This window comes from Hesperophylax consimilis, chromosome 8, assembly GCF_061612785.1.
Source record: "Hesperophylax consimilis isolate HC1 chromosome 8, BYU_Hcon_1.0, whole genome shotgun sequence".
Classification (NCBI taxonomy): domain Eukaryota; kingdom Metazoa; phylum Arthropoda; class Insecta; order Trichoptera; family Limnephilidae; genus Hesperophylax; species Hesperophylax consimilis.
Genome location: NC_142843.1, coordinates 9,410,753 through 9,436,381, shown reverse-complemented (window position 1 = coordinate 9,436,381; position 25,629 = coordinate 9,410,753). Strand labels below are relative to the sequence as shown.

Genomic DNA, 25,629 nt, shown 5'->3' with positions numbered 1-25,629 from the left:
ACATATTGCAACACAAATACCTTGAAACACAATATAGAGGTCGTCTTTAATATTTTTTTAAATTTTGATGAAAATTTTATAAATAAGTTTTTCGATATCTCTAGACACAATTTAGTATGGTTCACAATACGAATGACAGTACCGCATACTGCCACGCGAGTCGTTTTATGTCCTGTGACGTCGTATGCTCCTGCAAGTCAATACACGCAATATATCTATAAGCGACGTCCTTTTGACGACCTCCGTCGTTGAATGGATCCTCCCCTACGAATTCGGAGGTCGCAGGTTCGATTAATGGATGTTTGATTAATTTGTGTCATTTAAAATCATATATAGCAGGTGCCTATATTTGCGGAGCTTTTCCTAGGGGTAACACTTGAATTTATTTATATAATTAACTTTCAGTATCGCCCTAATTCAGAATAGAAAAGTTGCTTGAAATGGCTTTAGCCGTGTTTTGTGACTTCTCCACCTTCCTCCTCCCATCTCCTTCCCATCCTCACTATCTTCAGCCTCAAAACATACCCCGATTGGGGATGCCATAGTCTCACTGGCTTCAGACTATTATAAGCAGTTGGTACTGTTGTGCGGTACTCACATAAAAAAAAGTAAAATGTATTTAGGTTGAGCAGAATTTTTCCGTAAAAATCAATAAAGTTTATGTTTAGACTTACGGAATTCAATACTTCATTTGTGTGAAAGCACTATGAAACAATGCACGATTACTACTTCAATGGTGAAAACAAAGTTACACGATTTTACATACATTTATATTTGCGATAAAAGCCCTCCACTTTGAATAACTGAAAGGTTCTTGGGTAGGCATAAAGATATCCGCTTCCTTGAAGGGTCGTTGTTTGAAAGGGGAAACATGAACTCGACGAGAATACCAGAGGTCATCAAATATACCTATTTTGTGGGACTCCATTATTCATGGTATTGTAGGGTAAATAGCAAATGAATGTGTGGATATACAATTTGTTTCGTTGTTGAATTGATTGACCGGAAAAGGGAAAAAAAGAAATCCGGTTTGTTTGGGAAAAAGAGGCGTTTTACACGAAGCTTTTTTTTCAAGCAACTGCAGACATGTGAAATACATAATAATATTGTGGTACAGTAATCATGAAGTAAAATATTCTATTAAAATTATGTAGAACCCAGGCAGAAGAATAATATTATGCTAATATTTATTATTATTCTTACTGAGGTATGTTATTACGACTATATTCCGTGCAGTTGAACACATCTATAATTTCTGCGAAAGTGTTGCCAACTGCACGCAATCTAGGTACAAGCGATCATCTAAATGATTAAGTCCTGATATTGTTGTTGCAAATAAAAAGATTTAGATTCAGTAGTTCTATTTGGTATGTTGAAGGTGATTGGGCTCAGTTAATCAGGGCTGTCTGTAATTCCAATATCAATTTTAAAAATAAATGTCAAGTCGGAAGCAAGAATTCTATCTGAGAGATTTAATATTTTTTATTCTTTCATCACTTGGTTGTAATTTGTGGTTTATCTCGTTAGACCGAGTTTATAGTTAATACATCTAATAATAAAATTAATATCCCGTGAAAAAATCTTTGCTTCACACTATCATTATTTTTTCTAGGAAGTGGGCAATAGAGAAGAAATAATAATTTAAGAGAGTAGGTACTAAATCATCAAAAATGGCAACACCTTGAACATATACATCATATGATCACATGAAAGCATCTGTCATCAAGCTTTTCTATTGCTGTCTACAAATCATAGAACATACACGCGAAATTCACCATACCGAACATTAAGAACGGGTTGTTTCACAAAATTTGAACAATTCATCAAATTTCAATGTTGATTTTCAAGTTCTGTAAAGGTTCTACTAAAATTCTGTTATTATTTCAGTTTTATGAAGCCACTGGCCAATAATGATATAATAATATTGATTTTGTTTCACAAAATTAAGAGATATTAATATTTTTCTTCATGATCCTGAGGAAAAACTCTGGTATTGAAAGGGTCAAATGTGAAACAAAGCAACCAAGCAAAATTAATTAATTTATTTCCCTTACAAGATATTCAGAAAAGCAGTACTAAAAAGGGATGTGTCCTTTTTCCACCCTGAATCCATATAAAAAGGTGACCCATGTGGAAATCGGATGAAAACGAGCTTCGTTTAAAACACCCTTAAGACCGTCTTACCACCCGGCTACTGTAGGGGATGAAAGGGGTAGGTATAAGGACACGAAACTATCTAGACCTTGTTGTCTTTACAAAGAGATTAGATGTTGCGATTGTTTATTTTGTCGCTATTCTAGTTCTCAATCTGCAAGAGGGGTTGTTTTTTGTCTGTATTCTTTTGCATTCAGTTTTCGATAAAAGGAACACAAATTTACGTTCAACGTAACTATGCTGCGGTTGAAAAGGATTTTTTTTTGATATTTGTTTTTGGGGTTTTATGCCGTGTTGCGCTAACTCCTTCTTTAGCCAACGTTTCGGACAGCATTGCAGTGTCCATCATCAGGGCATATGTTATTTTAGATGTGTTATAAAATAAAATAACACATCTGCCCTGATGATGGACACTGCAATGCTGTCCAAAACGTTGGCTAAAGAAGGAGTTAGCGGAACACGGCATAACACCCCAAAAACAAATAACAAAAATACTTTTGGCCGTGAAAATCTTAAATCATATTTGAGGAAAATTTTTATAAATTACACATTATTTTTATTATTTTTCCTTTATGTAGTAAATTAGTGTACACGTCAAGTATTTTTTTTTCTTTTCCAATACTTTTTCTTTCTTTTTTAAATAAGGAAGTTCCCTCGCCGCACCCTGAATTTTCATGTTTTTAAGAGATTTGTTACAACAATCGGTGGCAGAAATATATGTGGTTTTTTTTTGAGAATATAATTTAAACGTAATATATTTTTGTATACTCGGTATTACACTGTGGCGGACTGTCTAATTAGTCATAAGAAGATTAATATGTAGGTACCTACTTAGTTTTCACTGTACTCCTATCCAAAAATATTTCTGTAGGTAGGTACAACAAAGCCTTTCTATTGATTTAAAAATGTTTTTATAGTTATAATTAGTTTTGTAAGTATTTTTATTATTATGGCAGCTGTTAACGCAGTAGCTTAAACGCGAAACAGCATTAACAATAATAATTAGAAAACTAAAATACATAGACTTCATACGAACACTTTAAAACTTAAAATATTTTCAATTAAAAGCAGTATTTGATGAAGTTGCATAAAATATTAAACACAGTAATACTAAATATTTTTTAACGATTACAAGAGAGAAAATAAACTACTTCGTTTCTTTACGAAACTGTTATCATTCTCGTCAACATTTCGAGAATTCAGCAATTTGGAAGAGAAATAGATAATTTCTTACTAACGCTTTTCACCTGTTTTTATTTTGTGAATTCTCTGAAATGTAAAAGAAGCTGTGTTTCGATTAAATTTTCTCTTCACCGGAAATCGATTACCAAATTGATATTCCTTGAAATCACGGCTCTGGTACACAAACGATCAATTTCCCAGCTGAGGTTTCCCCCCGCTTGACAGCCCACTCAAGAAATTTCATCCCTTCTGTAAAGAGGGGTGGCTGCGATACGGAGCGGGTTGTGGGGGAAGGTGACTTGAAGGGCGAGGGTTGAAATAAAGGGGATGAGGTCAGTGGCGTAGTAAAAGAATCCGAGGAACCCGTGCAAGCATAAAAATAAGGTTTCTATTACTTACACCATCGATTTCAATTAAAAAAAATCATGGTAATAGCTAGGTAAATTTGAAGGTTAAACGCTTAAAATGCAAACCACCTGCGTTAGCAATTCAATTACGGATTTTCAAGAGAATATCCTCCACCAGAAACGATGGCAAAAGGACAGTCTACTTACTGACAAAGTCTCTTCAAAATCTTATAGTTCAACAACAATAGGCAGTGTCAGATTAAATAAAAATAAGTTTTTCTTAATGTTTAATTAGGCATTTAATTAACACAATAGGAAAGTGTATCCCTTCTATGCAGGGCCGGCCCTGAGCCAACGGCGCATGGCGCAAGCAAAATGTTGGCGCCCCTTTTCAAAACCAGTAGACGTCTAGCTAGGTAAAACTGTAATCGATAATATTTGGATGATTTGTGTTTCGTGTAGCGTCGTTTTCATGACAAATAATCTCGAAGGCGATGTGTTAGGAAAGGTATTATGAGCGCCTTGGCGCCTTAGCAATTCGGCGCCCAGAGCGGACATAGAGCCGGCACTGCTTCTATGCATAAGCTATCTGACGGAAGATTGATATCTGATGTCATTTTTCTTTTTAAAATCATTAGTTCATTTCATGATCCTCATAGAAAATATCTTTCATTGAGACAATATTGTTATCAAGCAATTCGTTTATAAATTCCCGTATACAACATATACACAAGTTAGGTAACCAATATGTAGAAGTAGCAGATGTTATTAATTCAACCGAAAGAACTTAAAAAAGCCGTTTAATTATTTAAAAAAATAGTTATTAGTAATTATAAACAACTTAACTTAATAACGCTATCAGATAGGCGGATCGTACTTTTAAATAAAATTATTAATAATTCCATTGACAACCCTGAAATTCTCGACAAAGTAAAATTTTACGTACCGACAGTTTTTTTCTGTGACAATTTTAAAACCAACTATGAAGCTCATAGACCTATAAATAGACTACATCATTTTGGCAATAAATTTGGGAATATTGTAGTCATGTTTAAAGATTCCGTATTAGTTATAAAACGAAATCTTTTTAATCATTTTACTGAGATGTATGAATTCACAACTTTGTAGTGAATACACTTTTGTTTTTATATTTATATGTTCCTTAATACATATTTAGCTTTTCGTAATCCACACTATTAATTTGAATTTACCTTAATTTAATCAAAAATCATTATTTATTGTAAACTATGTAACACAACTGTATTACTTGTTAACTACTTTTGTAAAAGCTCATTAGGGCGTAAATAAATAAATAGCTGATTGTAAATTTCAATTGTAAAATGTTTATGTTACTGTGTAATTTTTTGTAAAAAAATATATTATTCTGTATTTAACGGTACTTGTGCCGTACGTAAATAAATAAGATAATAGAAATCACAAGTACCTTTTAGGAGCTTTGTTTTTTTTGTTTCACTTCGTTTAAATAGTTTAATCGTCTTTCCTACTTTTAATTGTGTTGCAATATCCCCTTCTAGACTAACGCCTGTGAGCGGGTATCTAACAAATCTCACAGGTTGTCGCAACGCCACTGTATTTTTTTACGTTAGCTCCGCACAGGAGGCCTGAGAAAAAAAAATCCCTCAAGCCCTATGTCATTTTTGGGGATGCTGTATGTGGGAGGACTTTTTATGAAAAGGAAGGACAGGAAGTTCTGTGAAGGAAAAAGGTGTGAGGGGTGGGCAGGAATCTGGGGGTTAAAGTGTTCTGGAGTGACGGACGTATGAATCCATCCCTCCCACTGCAGTGCAAGGCGATGGGCCGAGAGAGTCCAGTTCGAGAGGTCAAAAGGTCTCCCTAAACCAGTTTCTCCCGATTCGGCCCGCCACGCAGTAGGTGAGCAAACGCATCCGCGCCAAAATCTAGACAAAACTCAACCCCCATGAACCTGGACACCCCTACTAAGTCACCAAACGTAGCGAACCATGTGGGGTGACCTATGGCAGAGGTTTTGGTTATCCAGTAAATGGTTGCCAGGGCGGCGGTACCGGTACCCGTATCCCAAATTTAAAAATGTTTGAGACAATGAAAGGAAGAAACTACTTAATACGAGTTTGTGGATCTCGTAGCCTTGCAAATTTCCATAAGATTTAAAAAAAATTATTTTCGTGCTAATTGCTCAAAAAAAGATCTATGCGCTAACTTTTTATAAACATTATAAAACATATTTAATGTTTTCACATTATTTATTAAAGCTTTGTGATTTGTTTCATCGCAACGAGTTGTGTTTCAGTATTCGTGGTTACGCAAATATTTCTTGAGTGAGTGGGGTGAGTTTGAACAGGGTTAACAGTGGGGTAAAAAGGGACACGGGGGGCTAGTCGATCACGTGTCTGGAGTACCCTGGGGACAGGACAAGTGCTCTGTTCTATACCGGCAATGGCGCGTGCTCAATGTATTGAGGATAATAATGATTTAACGACCCACGTAAAAGTGACAACCGGATAGCATTCAACAGGCAACAGATTTATAACTGCTAAGTGCGAAAGTGGCATGTGAGTTCAAAATCAAAAATGAGTTGGCAAAAAATTATACCTACAATTAGTATAATCATATACTTTGTGTATTCGGGAAGGATTATCAAGGGTCGTATATTAATAAATAGGTACCTACCGTGTGAATATACATTATATATTTCTAATTTACGAAACTTTGCAACATTACTTACCTAAAAAAATCTCAACCGCCTGGAGCCAGTGACACTATGCCATCGCCAATCGGGGTATGTTGTGAGGCTGAAGGTAGTAAGGAGAAGAAAGAGATGGGGAATAGGAAGGTGGGGTACTATTTGGTCACGAAAAACGGCTAACGCCATTTCAAGCAACTTTTCAATTCTGAATTATGGTCTTACATCAGGGGGATACTGAGAGTATCTTCCACTTTTCTTTGTTATATTTTTGTCTGGATTTAAGTATTTACGGTGTTTGAAAACCCATTGTACAAGCGGAAAACTGGTGGATGTACATCACAGAAAACCCAAAAAATATATTTTCTTCGATCTTAGCATTTCATATTAAAAAAAAATTCGGTAACTGAAGGGTTAAAAAAACTTTTGAAGTCTTGTCTATGCTTCGGTGCATTTTAAAAGGGTAGTGACCCATTTTAAATTGTACCTAAAAATTTGAACTTCAGAATGTATTGAAAAACAAAGCTAAAATAATAATAAAAAATTACTACAACGAGTTTCTCGACACCGTGTATGTTGCTGCATTACTATAATATATACGCGTACTGTACTGATAAATTTTTTAAATAATATATATGGGTGTATTTTGGCGTAAATAAATAATGTATTCTAAGCAATCATAAAATTCCTTAAATATAGAAATTCATCTACTTTTAGCATCGATTATTTAGGTATGTCTGTTTTAAAAACCACTGTATCGGAAGACAGTGGCGTATAAAAGATATCCACACATGTTCAGTGTGAGACTGGTAACTCCAAGATAGCAATAATTAGACCAGATCATGTCCTTAAAAAGCCCTGGACTGATTTTGTATGAATGGCATTGAAGTCAAATTCAGGGCGAGAGGAAAATGCCTTACAGCCATCGTTTATGAAAATTTATGATTTCTATGCGAAGCGGTGCGTAATGAACTGTTCAAATTTTATTTTCGTGTCGTTAATGCAGTTATAACAGCTTACAATTTTTGGGTATTTGATGAGACAAGAAATGGGATATCATCAAAAATAGAAAATATATATTTTTGGCATTTTTCGTACATCTCCCCTCCACCCGCGGCTTCAAATTGTAATTGAATTGTATTCCGAATAGTTCCAGCCAGGGTTTTTAGGTTCATGGAGCAGAAACATTTTCTCTATTTTTGGTATTGATGATAATAGTATCAAAACCATATTGACGGAAGACAGTAAGATAGTTCACACGTTACCCGTCTTTCAGATTGGTAATGACCAAGACCACATATAATATGAAATCTAAAATGGTAATGGATATCCTCATATTGTGTATTTTCCTGACCACTCTTTTGTCAGTTTATTATAGATTTGTTCCTGATTGAATTTTCTTTTCTTATTGGAATTGATTGTTTTCTTTTTTCCAGACAATCCTGTTGGGAGACAGTGGCGTGGGTAAGACGTCCCTGCTCGTCCAGTTCGAGACGGGCAAGTTCCAGAGTGGCAACTTCTCCGCCACTGTGGGCATCGGTTTCACCGTGAGTTACCCACATCATTGTGATGCCACTGGCTGATAAATCATCCATATATGTAAATATTTCGACCAATAGTAATTTGCTTACGTCTGCGTTTTTGCAAGTATCTTAAATCGTAAAACTTTGCATGCTGCTTTTACACTTTGTTCACATTCTTTTCAGGTTATTAAGTATCTCCCCTCGAAGTCCTTCATTATTGCATGAAAAAAATATAATATGAACGTAGGAGGAGGTTATTCATAACCTTTGAAAGTTTGACTTTTTGTTTTGTTTTGTTTTTTTTTTTAGTTAATAAATAATGTTGTTCGAGGAACGAACAAGGGTTGGATAGCCGTACTTTAAAGGGCTATTCCACACAGATAAAGCATGAATGAAGCCTATGGCTTATGACAGGCAAATGCGAAAACACAATTCGTAAGGTTAATTCACAATCAACTTACCGGGTGGCGAATGAAATCTGCATCTGTCAGCACTGGAACGGTGATCGTGGTACGGTAGCACTCGTTATTTTGAATTGGTTGCGATAAAATACGTATTAAGGGATTATTCCGATAAATAACAGGCGATCGTGTACACATTGGTTTTTACAGGACGAACGTTTTTGTGCGATTGTGTGGCTCACGGCACTCCTTGGTTATAGCTGACGTGTGTGAATTTAAACTACACAGTTCAAATTCTGACCATACTAGTCTGGTTAGCAGCACACGGCCTGTTAAAAGCAAACGGCGTGACGGAACAAATGGTTTTCTAGATACTAACTAATAAGAAGTGGTTTATTGGTAAAACATAGGTTGTCGTAGATGCTCGACTTGTAATATCAAAAATCTGTATGAAATCGTAGGTATGAAATAATGATCGTGTAAAGTGTAAGCGACGATTTTTCCACATACGTCCCAATACGTTTTCCAAATGGGTATCGGTGTAGAAATAAGTATCTTGTAAAGCTAGCTTTATTAAAATAATATTATAACTAAATTGTTACCAAATTTACTAGCTGAATCCTGAATCGCACGAGATTAAGATTGAAAAACAATGAGTTTTAAAAGCTCCATAGCAATGATAAAAATTACGTCACTAGCCGAAAAGTTACATTTAATTATCCAGACTGAAAAGCTGAGCACAATTTTGGAGGGGTGTCAGAGCTCTTTTGTTCGCAAATGTATTCGCTGCATTAGGTAACGGAAGATCGATTACTTCGATTATGATGCAGAAAGGACGAGCAAAACCACAGTTCGAAATTAAAAAAAACGTCAATTTTTTAAAACTTATAATCAAATAAAATAAGTAATTATAAAATAATTGGTAGTTGTTAACTACGCACAACTTTCGAAAATTTACTTGGAAATCATGTTTGATGTTTAATTTCATAATCATGTTTACAAAGTAACCGTAATTATACAATACATAAAAAAATCCTTAATTTAAACAGATATTTTCAATAAATGGATAATATATTATAAAACTTTCCTTGCACTATAATGTATTATCTTACCGGAACAGCGTCTTAGCCACTCGACCATATAAATAAAAATCGGATATGTTTATCTGAGACACTATCTAGGTTAAGGACCAATTCATTAAAACGTTATAACCGTTTAAAAAGGTAGCTGCCAAAAATATGGGAAAATTAGTTGAAAGATTATATTGTTAATTCTTAATTTGAAATATGACGATTTATTAGTAGGTCACAATGGTCGAGTGGTTGAGACAAGAGATCCTGGGTTCAATTCTTAGTCGTGACCATTTTCTTTTAATTTTCTGTGTCTTGTTCTGTTTCATATTTCGTTTAGATTTATTAGCATTATCTTCTTCCTCTTTAATGATAAAAATATTATTGATTTGATCTCAATGAAATCGTTTTTCTTTGCACCATAATGTATTATTATTGCCTAAAAGAGCTACTAATTTTAAAAAATTCTACACAGCTAACAGAAATGCAAGAAATTTTTCATAAATATTAAAAAAATGTAACAGAAAAAATGTTGAAGGGGAGGAGGGAGGATTGCAATGTTCAAAACCAGGAGAGCTTTTATCATTCTCTTTTTCTCTTATAAGCCTGGGGCTTAAAATTTTGTATTTGAAACGTAAAGATTTGAGGCATATACGCACTTTTGTGTTAAGTAAATCGAAAAATTCTTGCAGTGTTCAACGAAAATATCAATTTTAGGACTCGAGATACGTGAAAAGCTTATTCAATCAAGATATATGCTTTCTGTATTTTTTTATTTTATCTTTTAAAAACAGTCACATTTTTGTATAGAGATGGGGAGAATTTAGTTCGGTGCCATATCGTTGACACACTTTAACATTTTAGATGGTTTAGGAAATAATATTTGACATATTTTCTTTACAGGTAGGTACGTACGTTTCTTCGAATATTGATCCACTTTAATATGGTCATATATGAACGGGTGTACATATTTTGTAAAAGTATTTTTTTCTATCAGGCGGAAATATCTAATTTTTTGACGTTGTTTCCAGCGTGCTTCAATTATTTATACTGGATGCCATTACTAAAATCCAAAAAATAGTCAAAATGAATAATTCATATTTCGTGACGCTATCGTAACAATCGTTTAACTTTAAGAATATTTTTTATTTTGTTATTATATGAAGTAAAAATATGGTTAGCATTTTTGACAATATTTTTCATGTTTTGTATTAAAATTTTATTATTTATAAATAGTAATGTTTTAAGCGTAGGGAGTGTCGCGAACTCATCGCTCATTGAGTGGAAACACGATCTGCAATAGCCATCCCGAGCTAAGGTCTGAGCTACCGTGCTCAAGCTGAATGACCTGGGGAACAGTGTCACGAACGGTGCCTCCGAGAAACAGGGTCGCATCTCGGAGTATTTAGACCTTACCCCACAGACATAGGAATTAATAGACGAGAAGATAATGGCGAGGGGTAAAATCAACTGTTGAAGAACGAAGGGAGTGAAGCTGACTGTGATTCGTCAATAAATCAATCTGACAGTAAATAGGCATCTCGCATTATAATATCACCATTTACTTCTTAAAAGTAAAATCTGCTTTTGAATGAATAGACATTTTTACATGGGAGCGCAAATTACTCGCCACGTTATGAACAAATTTGCGAAGTCCAAATTCGGCCCAAAAATTCGGTTCTATTTTCAGAGTCGATTATTTCGTTTAAGTATTTAGTTAAGACACTTTTATAAATGTTCATAATTTACTTCCCAGCAACCAACCAGCTTTGTGTTTCGCGTCCAGACGTTTCTCGATGTGATAGTAACAACTGATTCATATTATACGATGTGAATATGCTTAAAATAAAGTAAAATAATGCTTATATATGGAATATAATACGACAATTGGGTTTATTCTCTTTTTCACATCTATTTTTACAAGTTTTCATAGTACAAGTCAACATTTTGCCGTGTTATTTCGTAAAATGAACCGATGATGCCTCGACCATAGTTCGCACAAGAATGAAAACGTCACGTTTTCAAATTTCACTTGAGGCCATACGCGAGCACAGCCGGCTCCAATGGAACCGGTATGGGGAGTGGGGATAATACGCTTTTAATCACTTAGGGCAGGTCTACTAATATTCATATGTCTATGCCTTACCCAAACACTCGGGGCTGCTGTAGTAGACATTCTATTTCCCTAGATACTCGTGGGACGAAAATTGGACCATTCGAAAACTCCCTCTTCCCTCGTGAGGCCTTCAGGGAACCAAGGAGGAGTGGAGAGAAGAGATGAGGACACCTCCGTGAACTTCCCTTGTGGGCCTTCACGGAACCAAAGGGGAATGGAGAGGAGAGATGAGGTTATTTTCCCTTGTGGGGCCTTTAGGGAAGCAAGGGGGATTGGAGAGGATAGATGAGAGCAGGGAAGACATATTGTGGAACCAGAAGATATAGCCACATATCCAATGACAACCCTGGTGAACTTTATAAAAGGGATCGGGTGACTGTTAAAGGAATGAGGTAAAATGTGAGAAAGCACAATGGGCCTATGGCCTAAGTGCTCACGGGAACTATATGTAAACCGTCTCCTACCTAAAACCTCTATAAATAAATGGTATTGTTTATTTTAAATACGTACACCAAAAATATAATTTAATCTTATTTCTAAAATTGTATTTGTTTTTATGGAAAACAAAAATAATAAGATTATGTAGCGCACTTGAAATACACAAACCATGGCAAATTAAACAAATGTGTTAATATAACTGAAAAGACTTAAGCTTGAGACATCCATTTTTTTTAATAAATACCTCCAGCTTTATAAATCCTACATTAATAATATTACGCGATTTTTCACGGCTGTGCGCTAGTGTAAAAATTAAATTATAACCGACGGGGTTGCCGGCAGTGAAATTGATCAGCCTCTCATGAAAAAGGTTTGTTCGATTTTCACCTTGTAAATAAAATTATCGTTACACACGAACTTATAAAGGTTTTATATTTAACATTATGTCTATTAGATGCAAGCTTCATCAATAATATAACTCAATTGAACGACGGCTCAATTGAACGTGAGCCGTAGGCTCAGAGTGTGTGAGCAATGAGCATACTATGCTCGCCCGATACGACTCCCCCGAAACAGCTCCCCCGATATGGCTCCCCTGGTATGCCCACCGCCCTGAATCACGAGAAAAATAAGATGCTAGGTAGTTAGTAAGTGTTATTCATGTATATCCAAATGCTGATTTCTGACTGTCAGACGCCGTTCACGTCTCTTTAGTATGTAATAATAATTGCCACTTAGATATTTCAATGGTGCTATTTTATAAAATATCTCCTTAAAAAAGAGTTACCGTTCGATTGAGCCGTGGTACGGTTTACTGGGAGTCATACGAATACGGCTCATAAGAAAGAGCTAGCTCAAACGTGCGACTCATTCGTGAATGACCCATCACTACGCTGAAGTACACAATTTGGTCACGAGCTAATTACCGTTACGTTTCGGCTGATATGACGGGGATGAAGTTATTGGCAATCGCGCTCGCTGTTCGGGGAGTTGGAGCAAGCTTTAAGCTCCATCGACCTGGATATCATACTTCACCACGTAATAATTCTACCCGGAAGCCTCGCAGATCGCCAGCGGGCCTGAGGGCTTACGATTGAACGCGGAGTATATATGGCGAATATTATTTTACAGTATATTCTTTACGACTCCTGTAAAGTAATTTTATTAAATTGTAATGTTGAATAAGTACTTAAAATAATTTCAGAGAAAATTGAAAACAATTTTTTTCTCTGAAACCATAAGTTTTGTAAGTAAATACTTAGATACCTACCTACATAGTTATTATAAGCCGTACATTTTTTTATGTATGTAATTCCAATAAGGAATTATTATACAGTTTGTCCAAAGAAACGTCACTATCTTTCAAACTTTCTCAGTGCAGGTAGGTACCATAATATTGATTTTTCGGATTTTTACAGCTCGTAGCTGTATCAACGCTCGTGCGAACTATAAAAAGGTAGTTTCTAACACAGCCACCATCTTGAACCGGAAATTCTTTCGCAAACTTAAAATAATATCACTTTAAATATGGCCGTTCAGATATACTTAGGTACACCCTTACTTATAAATGCGGTGTAAATACAACGAGGCGCGTAAAGTCGGAACAGCGAAAAACTTGACTTACTAGTAGTTCTGCGAACAGTCGCAATGCTGATTCACTCTGGTGGAATAAAAATGTACTATCAAACACGACTACCACCTTGACAGATAGATAGATACAAACATATTTACGGATAGACGAAATGCAAAGTGGCCGAGTCAAATAGGGCTTCGCTACGCTCCGTCAATAATTACCACTGCTTTCGTATTGTTAAAATTGGCTGGCCTTAAGCCAGGCTTAAGACCGAGCTTAGCATAATAACGTTGAACAGGCGTGTAAGAATCTAATTAGTATGACGGTAAGACGAAGAGTAGACAAATTGGAGCGTCTTTTTATGTACAGATAGTATTAAGATGGGTCGGATGATGATCTTATAAGCCCTTTATTGGACATTCCCGTAGCGGTGAAGGGAACTATAGAAACCTCATAAAGGAAATCCGTCCTGCCGTGTGTTTTCATTACGTTTCCAATTTGGGTTCACTAAGCAGAACCTACTGATCCGTTCAATAACGCTAGGCATTGTGTAGAATATTTCGGAAATAAGTAGGTACCTACCTACTTGTCTTTTATTTGAATCGACTATCGACTAAAAGATTTCGATGACGACTCCCTTTTCACCAAGGTCATAGCATTGCTAGAGGCTATGCGATGTCATCAGCATGTCACTGTGCACAGCCGAACACAAACATCAAACCAGAAGTAAGGGTAGAAATGACCTTTCCGCACCAACAAGCAACAGAGCGGCTTATCAAAAACTATTTTCATATCTCGGTCCTAAAATAAATAACAAAATCCACTCATAGCTGAAACTGTGTGAATTGTCATCCTTCGGTCCAAAAATAACAAAATGGTTTTTAAATCTAGGCAGGACTGTTTCCGAAAGATTACTAAAAAATGTAATCTGATAATTATTTATCACGAATGCCTTTTATGTATCTTTTTATGATTCTTGTTTGTATCTTTTACTCATTTTCTCTATTCTTAAATCCTGTATTCCTCTAGGATAATTTGAAACCTCTTAATTTGACTGTCCTAAAACGGGAAACTTTCCTAGTTGGACAGTCAAAAGCTTCCTTGCATAAAATGTAATGAATATTATAAAAAATAACTAAATGTCATCTCCCTACACTAATAGTAATAGGAGATCATAAGATAAACAGTTAAAACATTTTTCTTTACAGTTCTCGCAATAATTACTTCTCTATCGGCTGTTTTTTTCTTAGTATGTGACGTCGCGCTCCCCCCGCTTTTACTATATTCTCTGTACCAAAACATGCCTCCACTTCGCCAAATAAACGTGCATTTTAAACTCTTTGAGACACTGACTTAAATTCCAGACATCAGCGGTATTTCTAAACGATATACACTCGGCGTCACAAAAATCGCACATCTTTGAAAATAAGTTTCAAGTGTAAGTTTTCTTGAGCCAATATATATATAACCCAAACAATATTTATATCAATTTTTAAAAGTACATTTAGCGACCTCTTATCATACAATAGTTTAATTTTATAAATGATACAAATTTTTGTACATTTACAGATGCTACAATTTATGTTATCTTCCTGGGCTATAAAAGGAGTAAGTCAAATGTGGGTCATTCACTATTAGAACCACTGATAACGAAACCGCTCAAGTGGTGGCACTACTGCAATCAGGGATGCGACAATACGATGTCACTCGGCAACTAAACTTAAGCAGTTTTGCTGTTCGACAAGTTTTCCAGTGGTTTTAAGAGACCGGTGGCTTCATCTGTAGGCGTGGATTAGGGCAATGACGCTGCACATCCGAAAGAGACGATAGCTTTATTGCCTCATAAGATTTTGCAGTTGGTGCGATTTTTTTGATGCTGAGTGAATTCCATTCTACTTCAGTTAGGACTCATTTTTAGAAAAAAAATACATAAATTTATGTCTTCGACGGAAGTAATCATTGACTGATAATATTGCATTTTTTTAGTAGCTAGGCAACTAAGATTCCTTCTAGGCGAATCAATGAACCGGTAATGGCAGTACCGTAATATGTCAAGTATGTATGTCATATCTTCAAAGAGACCAAGATATTGAGCGGTAAAGGAAAATGTTACCCATCCATACGTGCAAGCACTCTCTTCCGGCGCTTCAGTACGTAATTTAGTGCGGAAGCAAAGTGAAAAAGTACCTACCTACGTTATTCCGATCCCCTTGTGTGCACATGATAAAAATCTATATTTACTTTAGCTACTGTCTATAAGTTATGTAAGCCAACCTTAAATATTGTTTTTATTGTAAAATTCCAATGTTTGTTGAAAATAAACATAACGCGGAAGTAGTAATAATTACAAATACAAACCCCCTCTTTATGATCAGTCCGCTATACCTAGGTCACCCTGAACTGGGGAATTGTTTGCAGAGAGTCTGGCTGCCATGGCAACCGCGCCTGCGTGTCTAAATTTAGTATTTAATCAGGGGAAAATACTGAGTTTCTCAAACATCTGTTATAGGACATAGTAAACACCTCCTGAATAAACGTAATATGTTCTGAAAGAAGACTTGTTCGGCATCAGTTGTACATATTGAACTTTACCTGCCCGATTGCTAATCGGGCGTCTTACCCAAGGGGCTATCGCCCACAATGATGTATCTTTTATTTGGATATTTAAAAATTATTAATACTATTTATCAAACATTCAGGTTTGTGATTGATTTAACACTGTTCATCACGTAAACTCAAAAAAACTTATTCGTAGTAGATAATATCTAGGCTATTATAACAAATGAAAACAATATATTTTGCACCTTTTCCATCCATCCTAGAATATTGAATCATTGTTTTTGGAGAGCAATAAACTCAGCAGTCGGTCATATGGAAATCGTACCGAAAATCTTAAAGGTATTACTTAAAAAAACATAGAATAACTGATACAGACCCAATATCCAACATGTTTGATGAAATAAATATAAGCCAATTTTACCTGAAAACACTACTAAACTGCAATAGAAGCATTCAAAAATATTTCACTCGAAACAAAAAATGAACAAAACAAAAAAAAAATTCAGAAACAAAATTAAAAGATGAATTAAAAAATATAAAAAAGCAATTAAGAATTTATTTAAATATAACTGTAACACAATACCATTACAATACACAATTCATTACGTACGTCCCTCATAATATTTGCTTGTTTAAAAATTCCAGTAATTTTCTATAGAATTTAATTCTCTAGTAATTTCTCAATTATCTACTACCTACATATTATCTTTTGAATTAATATTATTAAATTGTAAAATGTAAAAATATTGTATCAAATATATATATATATATATATATATATATATATGTATAATAATGTTCTCGGTTTACCCGCGTAAAGTAGTCCTTAAAAGGACTTTTTAATTTCTGACGTTTCGGACAGATCTCACTGTCCATCTTCAGAGGCCTTATGTCCTGAGTTTCGTCTCAAACTGAACGCTTTCGCGTGTCTGTTCGGTCCGGAAGTCAAGATACAAGTGGGTGCTTATCAATTCTTATGTCTAGGACGAAGTATGCGTGTTGATAGTGATTTGACGGTAGAGGGGGTGGGGGCGGGGTTGGCAATATCAAGCAGTATGTGTGTAGCGACCTGATTGGGTTGCTTTGAACTTGTTGGAAGTGTTTCTGAGAATTTTGGAAATGTCGGTTTTGGGTTATTTTGGTCAATTATAACTTTCCAGGTGTTGGGAATTCTAATTGAGTCATTTGGACTTAGGACTACTTTACGCGGGTAAACCGAGAACATAATTCTACATCTTACACCCGTGAAAACCTTAACCATAACATATATATATACCTATATATATAAAAAATGTAGAAATATATTTTCTTAAATATCTAACCTGATTTTACGTCAAAGAGGGTTAGAGAAAAATCATTATCTGTTTTTTTGCTATAGTGTCGTAATATTTCATCAAAAACGTCAAGTCAAAAAAGTTTGAATATTCAAAAAAAATAACGTAATAAATTATATTATCTATAGATCGCACGACTATACAACTAGGTACGTGTTTTCGTAATTCGTAATTCGCATATGTTTGAGAATGACTGGACTTGACAAAGGGTAGCACGCGCCGAGGATGCAACAGTTTACTTCTACCCTAACTCTGGAAACTTGATTACACCCTCAAACTGTTTCCCAACATTACAATAAATTGATTAATACGTAATTTTCTAACTTGTGAAATATTTTTCAGTGCGGTGGCCAATATGTTTGACCCAAACATGGGAAGCTTTTATTGTTTACTAGCTGACGTGTACCCGGCGTTGGTAGTATAATTTTAATTTGACGGATACTTTGAAACATAAAAAATAAGAATAAAATTACATTTGATAAAAGCTATGCAACAAGTCATACAAACACAAGAAACAAAAACAGAAAATTACAGCTATTTGTAAGGTTTACATGATGTGTTTAGGAGTATTGTTGAAATAAATATTTTAAATGATCCACAAAACTTGCCAAGTTGGTATTGAATATGTCAACATCACCCAAGTAATGATTTCCCATGGTGTGAAGTCGTTGTATCGGAGAGTGGGTAATGTAGTTACGCTTATGTGTGCTGCTGTAGAATATTGTATTTTGTCGTGTTGTTACTGTGGTGTATGTATGTTTATAAGTTGCAAGAGTTCGCAACAGTCGAATTTAGAGTTAAGTATTTTGAATAAGAACGTTAAATCGTTTATTTTACGTCTATCTTCTAATGTATGTATTTTTAGAGTATTCAATAACAAATTGTATTTTAAGTCTTCGATATTATAAGTTATAGTGAAAACCCTATCAAACTCCATTGCATAATTTATAAGAACTAAGCGCACAAACAGACAGACGCGGATAGTGACATCACTTCACTTTATAATATATAGAGATAAGCTATCAACATAGTAAGCGTTTCTTTGTTAGTTGCACTGGTTACACATTTTGCATATTTTATTATATTTTTAATAAACTATCAATTACTGGTTTAATTTTATTTATGTTCTTTTAAATATATCAATAAAATTAGTTTACATCTGAACACAAACGTAACAACTGGAAAAAATTTCAGTTTGTCTATTTTGACATATTCGAATGCGTGAAAAAAAAACGAAAATGCGATATGGGCGTGTTTCGTTACACAGAAGTCTGACCGTTCTTTGCTTTAATTACAAATACAGTACTCTGTTTTTTTCGTTCTTCATTACAAGGAACTAATAATCTGCCAAAGCAGTTTGTCAGCAGGTCAAATTCACAATATTAATTAAACAAATAAAGCCTACTTAAAAATTTACATATATAAAAAAGCTTGGTTTCTATTAAGGGCAAATTCTACTTCAAGATTACTGTTCCACTAATTTGTTATTAATGTAAATTTCATAAGTTTGTAAAACCCTGTATGGGCGACTAATAATATTAATAATATTATTTGGATGAATTGTAAATCACAGTTTTTGTGAAAAATCACCTCAAGGGCGCTGTACAAACATATAATATATGTGTACAAGGATCTACCTTATTAATAACCTTAGACTAGAGAAACTATTATCAACAGATTGCATCCACTGGTTCATCAATCACTAATACAAGATTATATGTACAATGGATTTGATCAACGATCGTGAAGCAGAGCTAGTGGAAATAATACAAATACATAATATCTACATGGAAGGCACTTCGCTAAAATTCTAGAATCACGGTTCATGCCTTAATACACTTCGTTTCAACTTAATTAGTACAAAAAACAACTATTTACGTCATGAGAAATGGTACAAGATACTTTTAATAGTAGTTTGTAATGGACACTTGAAATTGATCCAAATCGTCCCAAATTGTCCCAAATTATTTTGCTTTTTTTTTTATAGTGAATACCTCATAAGAGTCCCAACTGCTCCCGTCTGGAGCCAGTGAGACTATGGCATCCCCAATTGGGGGATGTTGTGAGGCTGAAGGTAAGTGGGGAAGTGAAAGAGGAAGGTGGGGAAGTACCTGGCTATTCAGATCTAGTCACTAAACACGGCTAAAGCCATTTGGAGCAACGTTTCAATTCTGAATAGTGGTCTTACACCAGGGCGATACTGGTAGTATCTTCCACTCTGGAACGTGCCGCAAATATACTACATATTATTTTAATTAATTAATTGTGAAATAACACAAATTAATCAAATAAAATTTATTTGCGCACGCCGGGTTCGAACCCGCGACCTTCGGAATGGGAGTCCAATGCGTTACCACTGGACTATGCCGGCTTTGTCTGGAGTCATTCGTAAAGTATGTAAATGAAAGCAGAGCCAATAGAGGTCTGGCCCCTCTCAACGCTACCGCACTAAACGATATGGCGGTTTTCATTGGACGTGGAAGAAATTTAGGGGAAACTAACCCCTCTTTACTCTACCCCCTCAGTAACTTCTATCGTGGGTGAGAGAGAAATATGTGTTAGTGATATTGCGGAGTTTCATTTTCAGAGGCGCTGCACATTTCATTATCGTAACCATTTCAATTATCTATACTATCTACCTATCCACTGTTTGTACGGTAATATTTTTTTATCTTTCAGATAAAATAATCAGGAAAAGAGGGAAAAAATGGGCACCTTCCCAAAATATATTAATTAATAAATATTTAATCTGCCATATTTTTTATCAATTTATTTAACACTCAAACGGATATGGCGATCGGAAATATTTAAACAAACGAAAGTGTATAATATCTTCTATATAAGTAAAAATTTAAATCTTCTTTGCGTCAAAATCTTAAATCTCCGAAAATTCTTCACCGATTGCTTTCAAATTATGACACATCGTTTTCAATCGAATATGCACGTGTTTATATATACCTATATTATATAGATGTCACCTGTGACACGTAAAAACATGTTTTTTGATAGCGCCATCTGTTGGACGTAAAAGCAAAACGCGCAATTGTTTCTTTAACTGCATAGACAGATTAATCCACAGCAACGAGTGACGGGGTACAGCTTGTTGGTCAATATAATTTTTTTCAAAATATTTTATATATTTATTCGTATTATGTTCGTTCGGGTAGCTATTCCCATTATATTTGGATAATTTTCACAATAATGTTATTTATGAAGATAATATCTATACATTTGTAATGCCAAAACAGTAATTACATAAAATTCCCTTTTTTGTGTTATTTAAAAAAAATCACAGTGTATCTTTAAATGCAACTAAACCATTTGTCGAAAGATTTTTGCTCTATTTCAAACGAGTCGTGTTTTATTAAATACGTTTCACAATTTTCGCTTAATTATTATCGTTTTATAATATTAGCGCGCTCCCTCTAAATTAAGTAACTAACCATCACGCCATTTCTCCGCAGCGGTAGGCAGACAGAATGGACTGCTAAAAACTTGGTCTTTGACACTTCTTGCCTCATTCACATTCATACATCGTCTCATACATACTCTTCTATTATTCTGACTATTGACATGGCCCGACTCGAATATCGGATTTACTTGATCGTGCCATGTCTTCCTGGGCATCCCGGCTTCTGCTACCATTCTCATTCGCATTCGCATCATATATTCTCCTTACACTCCATTCTTCGCTCATTTGCTGTACATACCCAAATCATCGAAGCGTCCCTTTCTTAATCTTACTGACTACACTTACATCAGCCTTGCACTCTTTACGGATCTCCACATTTCTCACACGATCATACATGGTTTTACCACACATACGCTTCAGGGATATCATTTCGAAAGTATTTAGTCTACTTTCATCCTTTCTCTGACAGTTCCATGCCTCACTTTCTTACATCAGGGTAGGTACCAGCACTCCATTGTGGACTGCTAACTTCGCTTCGCTTCTTTGGATTTTTTTTTGTTAGCGCCAACAGTTTAACAGTTCAGTTCTCCATTAATGGACTTTTTTCAATATCTCTGTGAGCCTTCCCATTTCTCGTAAACATACTTCCTAAATACACAGAGCGCTCCCTCTAACGTTTGTATTTACATATCTCCCTTTCAAATCATATTTGAACGCTCATTACGGGGCCTTAACACCAGATAATAATCTTATGATCTTATAGTTGGTAATCCCTGTTTTTGAAGGGGGCGTCTTTACACGATATAACCTCTCGGATGAAGGCACTTTGACCTAGCACCTAGGTTACTATTTGACACCAAGAAATGCGCTAATTTTAGCCACTTTAACAAGTATCCTATTGTGAACCGTCGCCTAGTCACGCAAGATACAAGTTAAACTGGTGTAACTCGACTTAAAGTTTACCACAAGTTGCCAACAGATAATTTAGCACTGAGAGAGCTTTAAATTTTATAACTGCATAGTGAAAAAGGTTTCACCGACCAAATTGGATGAAGGCCAGAGACGTAGCGACAACTTTACGGGACCCTGGGAAAGCCTGTTAGCGGATTCACACCAACTCCACTCACTACCAATGGGATATCGATCATAACCATTCGCTAAATAATGGAATTAATTGTTCTTCTTCTTCTTTCGTATGGTAGTGGGTCATCTAGGTCAGCGAGCCAGTCTAGGGCCTCAGATCCTGTGGACCTCATCAATCCCACCTACCAGGTAATTAATGGAGCGGGAATTCGTTGACAACAATATATTATGTTCGGTTGTCCGCACCGCATCGCATTCACACATCGCTGATTCTAAGACCTCACCCATGAGTCATATGGGCTCAACGGCTATCGATGGAGGACCAGATTTTACGACGGCCAGATGCCCAGGTCTCAGTTCGGTCATGCGTCACGTTATATTACTGTGGATTAATTTCTTTTTAGGATCAAAGAAGTATCAGAAATGATTTCCATTGATCATTGCCGGGACAGTTGTCAATGGTTGGATAAAGTTACTAGAAGAAACTACGTATTATATTTTCTGATTTTCTGACAAAACGAGTTATATATTTGTTAGCTAAATTTGGACGAAAAAATTGTGGATTTTTCTTCCCTATGCATAAATTTAAAAAAATAGTGAACGTGAATGAAAAGCTCTTTTCAGACGGTAGCAAAAAAGTACTCGGGATTTTTTACATCAACCCCACATAGAAGGCTCTGAGGAAAATAATTTCCCTCAGTGCCTATGTCATCTTTTGGGATGCTGTGTGGATGGTAGCAATCTAGGGATCACTGTGTCCAGAAGTGACGGATATATGAATGTATCCTTATTCCCACTGAAACGCGAGGCAATGGGTCCAGAGAACAGTAGGAGAGGTCAAAGGGTCTCCCCAAATCATCCTCATTCGATCTGGTACGCTACGCAGCTAGTAGGCAGGTGCAACCTGAACACACCTCACCCGATGAACCCGGGCACCCCTGCTAAATCACCAAATATAGCGAACAACTTCAGGTGACCTATGGCAGAGGTGTTTGTTTATCCAATAAATGGTTCCCGGAGCGGCGGTACCCAATTCCACATCCCAAACTATATATGTGTACTTCATATCTTTTAGCCAATAAAATTTGCATATGGTCGTCGCTGTTGCGACTCCTGATACATTTTACTACGCAACAATATTACAATACGAGTATTAAGACAATACCAGATTTCGGATAAATTATGATTAGATTAGTGTATTTATGATAGGATTCGACGGCCTCCTTGGTCGAGGGGTAAGGTTCTCGACCAGCTATATGGTGGTCCCGGGTTCAAATCAAATTCCGGCGTGCGCAAGTAAAATTTATCGAAATTGTGAAATAACTCAAATTAATCATACAAAATAATATAAGGTATATTTGTGGCACCTTCCAAAGAGGAAAATACTCCCAGTATTGCCCTGGTGTAAGACGACCATTCAGAATTGAAACGTCTCTTGAAATGGCTTTAGCCGTGTTTAGTGACCGGATATAAACAGCCAGGTAATTTCTCACCTTTCTCTTCTACATCTCCTTCCCCTCCCCGCTACCTTTAACCTCACAACATACCCCGATTGGAGATGCCATAGACAAACTGCCTCCAGACGGTTGGGAGCGTTGTTAATTCTAATTAGTAGTAGAACTTAAATAACTAATAAGAGCAAAGTCATTAAACTAAATTATCAAACCAACTTTACCTTTCCAAACGACCTCAAGTCGTTAAAATTAACAATGTGTTTAGCTTGCCAAAAACGAGTCAATTCGGCATACCGCAAGGTACAGTTCTGGGTCCGTTACTGTTTATCATCTATTGTTCCGTAACGCTGATTGCTTTTGACAGGCTGTGTACTAGCCAATCGTACCGTCAGAATTTAAACTGTATAGTTTAAATTTCGCACATGTCAGCTGGATCCACGGAGGCCGTGGGCCGAGCAGTTGCACAAAAACGGTTCGTCCTGTCAACTCTCGATCGCCGGTTGTCTAATCGGAATAATCATAAGACGTATTTTTATCGCAATTTAATCTAAAATAACGAGTGCTAACAACCACGGTAAACGTCCCAGTGCTGACAGATGATGCTCACTATGCAGATTTCACCATCTCCTCCCGGTAAGTTGATTGTGAATTAACGTTATGTATTGTGTTTTTGCATCGCCTGTCACAAGCCATATAATTCATTTATACTTTATCTGTGTGGAATAGCCCTTTAAAGTGCGGCTATTCCAACCCCTGTTCGTTCTTCGAACATCTATGTTAATGACATATGCATACAAAAACTAAACGGGAAAATAATATCGTATGCTGATGACACTGTCATAATAATCGTAGGTACGGATTGGAATACTGTTAATAAATTTGCAAATGCTGATATTAATATACTGAAAATTTGGTTCGATAAAAATCTTCTCTCCTTAAACACAGAAAAAACAAAATTTATCCCATTTTCAATCAATAAATTTAAATCAGAACCAGAGTTAAACATTATAATACACCAACGCACATGTGGCAGAACTAACTGCAATCAAACTTGTCCTATCCTTAGTCCAACATCCAAAATCAAATATCTTGGTGTATATATAGATCAATATTTTAAATGGAAAACACATATTGCTGAACTCGTCAAAAGGATTAGGAAATGTATTTATATATTTATAAGACTTAGAAATATTCTTAGACTAGAAAACCTAAAAAGAGTGTACTATGCGAACATATAATAAAATTTTGAACCCACTAGTAGTTCAAAGATTGGCAATCAAAGTAATTTTGAAAAAACCGTCAAAATTTTTTACCGAAATTCTTTTTACAATTTTCAAAGTACCTACAGTAGACAAAATGTATCAAAAATATTCAATACTTCAAATTTACAAAGAAATACAGTCAAATACTCATAACTTGCAATTCAATACATCAGAATGGTATCTTACCAGAAAACTATTAAAATCCCAAAATTTAACACTAAGCTCATTCAAAATACCTATCTTTATCTAGGCATAATTTATTTTAATAACCTTCCATTAAATTAAAAAAAATATCGAAAACATTCAGGAATTTCACCATAAATTAAAAAATTACCTTAAACTATTCAAATACGTTCACTACTTACATCTAGAAGTAATATTGTTTAAATCTTGTTTTGTTTCTAAATAATTTATTTACCTTGAACTAGAATTCCCTCACCAAACACAAGAGCATTGTCTCTTTATGGTGAGGAAAGGCTATAATTTCTATTGTTTTATATCTTGTTAATTTCCTGTATTTATCTATGTAAAAAATTTTTTTTTCAAATATTAAATATAAAAAAATTAAAAAAAAAAAACTAACAGCGGTCATGTCTAACTATTACAAAATATCAATCTGTTTATTTTTTCTATCTAGAAAGGTGTCTATTAGAAGTAATTTATTAGGTTCATTATTTAGAATTACCCTTTGTAACTACATCAATAATTTGCCTTGCAAATCTATAACACGTTTTAAAAAGACCCTAACCAAATTCGTGCTGATTAAAGTGATGCTAAAGAACGAATTGCCAATTTTGACAAATAACCTCTTTATATTCCAAATTTATTTCCCATGCAAATCAGCCTAAACGATCTCGCGAAATCAAGTGCAACTAAATTTATTTATAGTAAAAAAGTCCAACCTACAGAATTGTGTAAAATATTTTGCAGATATAAATGTTGCATCCATTTGATGAGGTTGTAGCTTTTTATTAGCTAGGTTAAGGGGAAGTAGCGACGGGGAGACAATGTATCTAGGACTCGCTACCTAGCGATCTG

The 25,629-nt window shown here is 35.3% G+C and overlaps 1 protein-coding gene across 1 annotated transcript in view; it reads left to right on the top strand.

The window, feature by feature from the left end:
* Rab26 (RAS oncogene family member Rab26) overlaps window positions 1-25,629 on the top strand; it is a 201,505-nt gene that overhangs the window by 85,764 nt on the left and 90,112 nt on the right. The window contains exon 3 of the mRNA XM_089634427.1: window positions 7,803-7,913. Coding sequence (XP_089490553.1) covers window positions 7,803-7,913 — 111 coding nt within the window. The remainder of the gene's footprint in view (window positions 1-7,802; window positions 7,914-25,629) is intronic.